The 6710-nt window shown below is 42.4% G+C and overlaps 1 protein-coding gene across 1 annotated transcript in view; it reads left to right on the forward strand.

The window, feature by feature from the left end:
• Positions 1-89, forward strand: part of muc5fl (mucin 5f-like) — a 4279-nt gene extending 4190 nt beyond the window's left edge. Inside the window, exon 17 of the mRNA XM_010794450.1 lies at positions 75-89. Coding sequence (XP_010792752.1) covers positions 75-89 — 15 coding nt within the window. The remainder of the gene's footprint in view (positions 1-74) is intronic.
• Positions 90-6710: the final 6621 nt, after the last annotated feature.

Here is a 6710-nt window from a genome sequence, read left to right on the forward strand (position 1 = left end):
TGCACTTTTTCCTGCCATTTTATTTAAGTGGACATTCTGTATAAATGTGCCCACCATATATTGCCCTTATCCAGGGGGAGGGACACTGACCTCTGACCCCCCTGTGGCCCCCCTAAAAATGAAAAGTGAAAAAAATGAAAAATGTATGATTTATTACACGATTTATTGAATGACGGAATAGGCGGAACTAACGTTATTCGTCATTCTAGTCGGACCCATTAGAGCGGTGCACTCACTTTCAGTGTCCGGCTGAAGCGCGCGAAAACAAACACTTTTCATCTGGGATCATCAGAGGCTGTTGCATCCAAGAAAGACTGATTGAAACCTACGTTTCGAGAGACTACCACGATAATTGAAGGTGAGTTATTGTCGATGTAAAGTGGAGATGTAACTGTTCATTGCTTTTATTTTTATATAAATATGATATGGTGTTAGTGCAAAAATGTATATAACTTAAGCTGAAGCTAACAGTAATAACTATAAGATATATCTGAAATAAATAAGTGTACTGAAACAAATACCAATAACTGTATTGCATTGTTTTCTTATGCGCAATTACTTCATACTGTCTAGTATTCTCTTTTTCGTCCTGCATTTATTGTGCCCCCCTCAGAAAATAACTGGCCCCCCCAGTGGCCCTCCCAGTCAAATTGGTCTAGAACCGCCACTGCACCACCGCCCATAATGATTGCATTAACATGCAGTCGGGAAGCTCCAGGGGGGAGGCGACACCATGGCCGCTCGTTCTGTATTCTGCCATCACGCACAAACAAATATGAGAGTTAATTCCCGCTCTGAGAGACACACATGCTCCCGGCGATGCTCACTGACATACAAGTGTGTTACAGTTAGATTTCTGATGTATTGTCATTTATGTTGAGGTTGTTTATGCTTGGGTGCACTACCATTTTTTTCTGCATTTCAATGTGTTGTTTTTGATTTGCCTCTGTGACATTTTCATCTAAATAAATCTGTTAAGCTATTTTCCGTCACAGACTGTCATAAAAACAATGATTTCAACCCGGGAAGAGTTCATGAAAGCTTCATTATTTATTTCTCTAAACACCTGGTGCCATGTGAGAAACTACAAATGATAAATCACTGAATCCTTAAACTCAAACGGGTGGACATTATTGCCACACAGGTGTTCAATTCATCCAATAAGCTTGGAGATATTTCATCAGAGGACAAAACTGTCAACCTGCTGCCGGCACGAGAGAAGACTCCAGGGGAAAATAAAAAATGAGGTTGATTTACCCTCTTGGAAATGTGAAGGTTTGTACAAAACTCCACGGCAACACATGTAATAAATGATGAGATACGACAGTCACACAGCTAGTGGCTTACACTCAAAACCCTCTAGATCACCAGCAGTGAAGCACTTTATAACCGCAGTTTACCGGAAGAACACAAATCCAGTGAAAAGCATGATTGACTGAATCTCAAGTATAATGCAGAGACAATCCAAGGAAATTAAGACATAACTAATTAAACTACTTAGAAATATCTGGGGAAGTATAACGGAAATCTTTCACAGAGTGGAAAAAGGAGAGTTAAATAGATTTTTCGTCGTTGCTACAATATTTTGATTTGAGGTTAGTGTGTGCCGAAAGAACGAGATCGCGGGTACAAGCGGCCGAGATGGGTTTTCTCCGCAGGGTGTCTGGTGTCTCCCTTAGGGATAAGGTGAGAAGTTCGGTCATCCGGGAGGGACTCGGAGTTGAACCGCTCCTCCTTTGTGTCGAAAGGAGCCAGTTGAGGTGGTTCGGGCACCTAGTTAGGATGCCACCTGGGCGCCTCCCTAGGGAGGTGTTCCAGGCACGTCCAGCTGGGAAGAGACCAAGGGGTAGACCTAGAACCAGATGGAGGGATTATATCTCTTCTCTGGCCTGGGAGCGCCTTGGGACCCCCCAGTCAGAGCTGGTTGATGAGGGGAAAAGAAAGTTTGGGGCTCTCTGCTGGAACTGATACCTCCGCGACCCGACCACGGATAAGCGGGAGAAGATGGATGGATGGTTAGTGTGTGCAAGCTAGTCTGTAAACATGTGTTTTTATCATGTATTATATCAGGGAGGCTGTGGCTAAGTGGATAGTGCGCTGAACTTTGAATCAGGGGATAGCAAGTTCGAGTCACACTGCAGTCAGCATGTCGTTGTGTCCCTGAGACACTTCACCCCAAAGTGCTCCTGTGGGGATTGCCCACAGTACTGAATGTAAGTGGATAAAAGTGTCTGACATGTAATGTGATGTAATATTAATGTTGAACTTAAGAACTTCTCCTAAAAGTTTCATCAGCATATTTGCTTATATATGAGTTTGTTGAATTTGCAACAACATTGTGAAACACTAACCGTGTTGAGATGTGATGTTGGTTGACATTCAAAGACATGTTTAATTTGCCTTGAGTAAAGTTCAATAGAAGCATTTTAATCCAAAAACAAAGAAATGAGCAATTATGCACATTTTGATTAAGGAGCAGGGTGACATACACTCGTCGCCTACTCTTAAAGCTTCACTTCAGAATATCCTTCTGCCCACGCGTTGTGGGGCAGGCATTCAGAAAAGGAAACTCTGCCGCTGTTATTTTTGAGTGTGTGGATTTTGGGTTTCAGCTGGAACGGAAATAGCCTGCAGAATACAGACTTCAGTTACAGGGGAGGTGAGACTTTGGGTCATGTTTGTCACAAATGTCATTTCAAATCACTGGATAGACAGACAATTCATCTGGGGACGCATGTTGCACCTTGGGTACGTTTTTGACAAAACCAGAATCACGAGCTGATTCACCTAATGTGAAAAGACATGCAGGAAAACAAATTTAATAACACCTTTAGTGGAACCCTGCATTCAACACTAAAATATTCAGCACCATTGTTTATGACTCTAATGCTAATGGTCTAAATACATTTAAACCAGGTAAATACAAACACTTGCTTGAATACATGAATATTTTATTCTGAACTGTGAAGCATTAGCATAAAGCTGTTTTGCTCCACGATGAATATGAGGCTGATTCAAAAAAAGAGACAGAAGGTTGCTTTAATGGGGAAAAGAAAGTGTCACTTTTTAAAAGCAGCTTTTCCTGAAGTTTGTGAGAAAGCTTTAAAGAGAGAAAAAATTATGTTTGCTTATGGAGGGTCTGATTTAGCCAGAATATGGATGACCCAAATAAGCGATGACCTATGGATCTATACAGCTTTAATTTGGAAAGTAACTTTTGGAAAATCATTGTTTGATGCCCCTGGTAACCCTGAAACGATGACGCAGTGAAAGCTGCTTTCATTGATTTGTTTTTGGCCAAGCAAAAGTTGGATGGACAGTTATTCATACTGCAATATTGAGTTTATACTGAATGTGCTTGGAAGCTTCTTTTGTGGAATTATGCTTCATCGTAAAAGGTTCACTTTTAAAGTGATCACTTTAAACTGGGAACGAAACCATCAAAAGTAACACTGATGCCTCTGTATGACCAACAAAGGCAAACGAGACCTCCAGCAAGAAGAAGGGTTATTTCCATAAAGTTATTCTTATTGCTCGTTATCGGAACACTGGGTTTGAATCTGACGAAATCACATGAAATCACATGAAACTCTTTGAGCTCGGACTCCAGCGGAGCCTCCAGCAGCGACAGGCCATCATCCAGAACATCAGTCAAATCTGAGGTTTTCTAAAGGGCCTCTGGTGTCCCAAAAACACTATCACTTCTGTCCACATGGGGCGCCACAATCAACACCAGATGACATCTCCTGAAAGGTCCCCTATTATACTGTTTTTCATTTCATATACCAGATATATCCAGAACCTGTCTCTGATTGGCTGAAACACCAAACAGATCATTGCAGCATTACCCATAATCCCCTCTGTTTCAGCCCTGTTTCCAAAGTGCTGATTCTCTGTCTGTTACTTTAGATGAAAATAAGGAGCCCCTCCCCACGCCCCTCTGAGAGAGATTTGGTTAAAAAGAACTCAATGGTGCTCTAGGAGGAGATTCAGGTGATAAGGGGGGGGGTTACCATGGTTGCTGATTGGCTAATGGTTACACAAGACAACACATCGTTATGACATCATAAAGTGGCCAAAATCTGATCAGCTCATTTTCAGACAGGTTTTTATAGAAATGGATCAAAAAGAGAGAGAATCTTTGTTCCTGAAACTTTCAGAGTCTCTTTCCACAGAGGGGACACATGTTGATGTAGAAGAGACATGAAGAAGAGGGGACACATGTTGATGTAGAAGAGACATGAAGAAGAGGGGACACATGTTGATGTAGAAGAGACATGAAGAAGTGGATTTTGCATAATAGGTGACCTTTAAATCTCCTTAACTAACGTTTTGGTTTTCATAAACGTCAGAATATCTAGGTTTTACTTTGCTTTATGCTGGTTTATAACTGTGTGTCTGCGGTATGTTGCCGGCAGATAGCATACAGGGAATTATTGGTAAAAGATCATTTGCTGCTGATTCTGGAAAAGCAGTGTCACAGAGAGTTTACAAGCCATACAGTACAAGCCAAAATGCTAAAAGAAGCTAAGATTATAAAAAAAAGGGATGTTCAGAGTTCAGTGATAATTCTTTATGGGTCACTGTGACATTACTTTTAGTCCTTCATCCATTTATAATATGATAAATATTCATCACTGCGTGCATATGGTTAAACTTTGGTGTTTTCTGAGGCGTACATCCGTTCAGATTCACGGATCTTGTCTCTGCTTTCCTTCAATTGTAGGAAATATTTACTAAAAGGCAAACTACAGCAGGGTTTAAAGCCTGATGTGTTCAAAGAGAATGTGTGAGTGCCACCGAGCTGACCCCTAAAAGGTTCTGCACCTCTGCAGGGCAGGTGACAGCTACAACTGGTGCCTGTACTGAGCAGGGTGAGAAACATATGTATCATGCACGCACGCACATAAAGCCAAAAATAGATCGATTATTTTGCAAATAAATAAAAAATAAGTATCTGTTTTGATTTGTAAATGTTTAGTCATGTGTTGCTGCCTAATGGTCCAAATGCACAGATGAATATGTCCGGTGTCTGTCACTATAGTTACAGTCCAGTTTGTTATGATTAAATATACAATTATACATTTTATTTTAAGATATCTTAATCAGAATATCTTTAATGTCAGCAAACTCAACTACATTGTGTAGGCTTCTCTCAATGCAGTGAAAGACATAGGAACAAATACAAATAACAGCAGTGATAAAAGCAGTATAGAGAAGGCAAGAGGCAGGGGCGTTTCCTGGACCCGGAAACATTGGGGGCTTAGCCCACAGTTCATTAAGGTACATTAAGGTAATGAATGTTCTACTGCAACACTCCCCACACGCACATACACAGTGCACCTGTGACTGTTACAATGAAGGTTCGATAATCAGCTCACGGCATATAGGTGTAAGTGGGGGGCGGACCTAACCTCCTCTAGCTTCTAGTTTCATGTTGAACAGTTACGGCCCGTCCACACACAGGCATGAAAAAAATCTTTCAAAGCTTCGCCCATTCACTTGAATGGGGTGACGTAGAAGATTTGTAATCTTCGCCGAACTGCATTGTGGGGAGCGGAGCATGGCTTTGCAAGCATCGTGAGCATCACAAGTTGAGCAATGTTCAACTTTTGATGCTCCCGATGCTTGCGAAGCTGGCATCAGCCAATCAAATCCCGTTTATGCAAATCCCGCCAGTGCAAGCGCTAGCCAATCAAACCTCGTGTACTGTTTGCAGATACCGCTGCGGTCTTTTCCATATGTCATAAAATGGAGGATAAATTAATCATCGCTGTCCTGGTCCTTTACGACTGCTCTCTGTTCACCTACCGGGACCTAAACCGGAGGAACCAGGCATGGAGGGAGGTGGCAGAGACAGTTGGTGAAACTGGTAGGTTTTCACCTGTTTGTGGAGTTTATACCCAGTTTACTTCGTTTTAACATTGAATGGACAGGCTTTGTATGCCGGGGGCGGGCGGGAGATTCCTGGGAGATTCCTGATTGGTTGTTGGTCGCGTGAAATTGCCAAGCTTCAGACACGCCCAGCATCAAGATTTTTTTCATGCCTGTGTGTGGACGGGCCATCAGTCAACATTTTCCAGAGCTTTCTTTGAAATCACCAGGTAACGCTAAAAAACATAACATTTAGATTGTATGACAAAGTGTTAATTTAATATCTCTGGCTAGCTATAGCTACTTGCTAACGGTTTAGCTTACCCGCGCGATTCAAAGTAACGTCAACAACGTAGCTGTAATTTATGCTTTGCTTACATGTTCGCATAACTTATGCGAACATGTAAGCAAAGCATAAATTACAGCTACGTTGTTGACGTTACTTTGAATCGCGCGGGTAAGCTAAACCGTTAGCAAGTAGCTATAGCTANAAGCAAGTAACGTAAAAATAAACCTATCAAACTAACTATATAGTGGGGAAAGCCTTGGTGAAAAGGTGCGTTTTGAGGGCTTTTTTGAAAGTGTCCAAGGTTGGGGCGCTGCGGATTTCGGGGGGTAGAGAGTTCCAGAGGGTGGGGGATGCTACACTGAAAGCTCTTTCACCGAAAGTCCGCAACCTGGTGCGGGGGGTAGAGAGGAGATCCTGTCCAGACGATCGTAGCTTCCGGGATGGACTGTGGTGGCGGAGAAGGTCAGACAGGTATTGGGGGGCGAGGGCATGGAGGGATTTGTAGGATTTGTAGATCTGAGGCCTGGCGCCCCCCCTGCGATCTTTG

Source organism: Notothenia coriiceps, unplaced genomic scaffold, assembly GCF_000735185.1.
Source record: "Notothenia coriiceps isolate Sejong01 unplaced genomic scaffold, NC01 NC01_scaffold00037244, whole genome shotgun sequence".
In the NCBI taxonomy this organism is placed as follows: domain Eukaryota; kingdom Metazoa; phylum Chordata; class Actinopteri; order Perciformes; family Nototheniidae; genus Notothenia; species Notothenia coriiceps.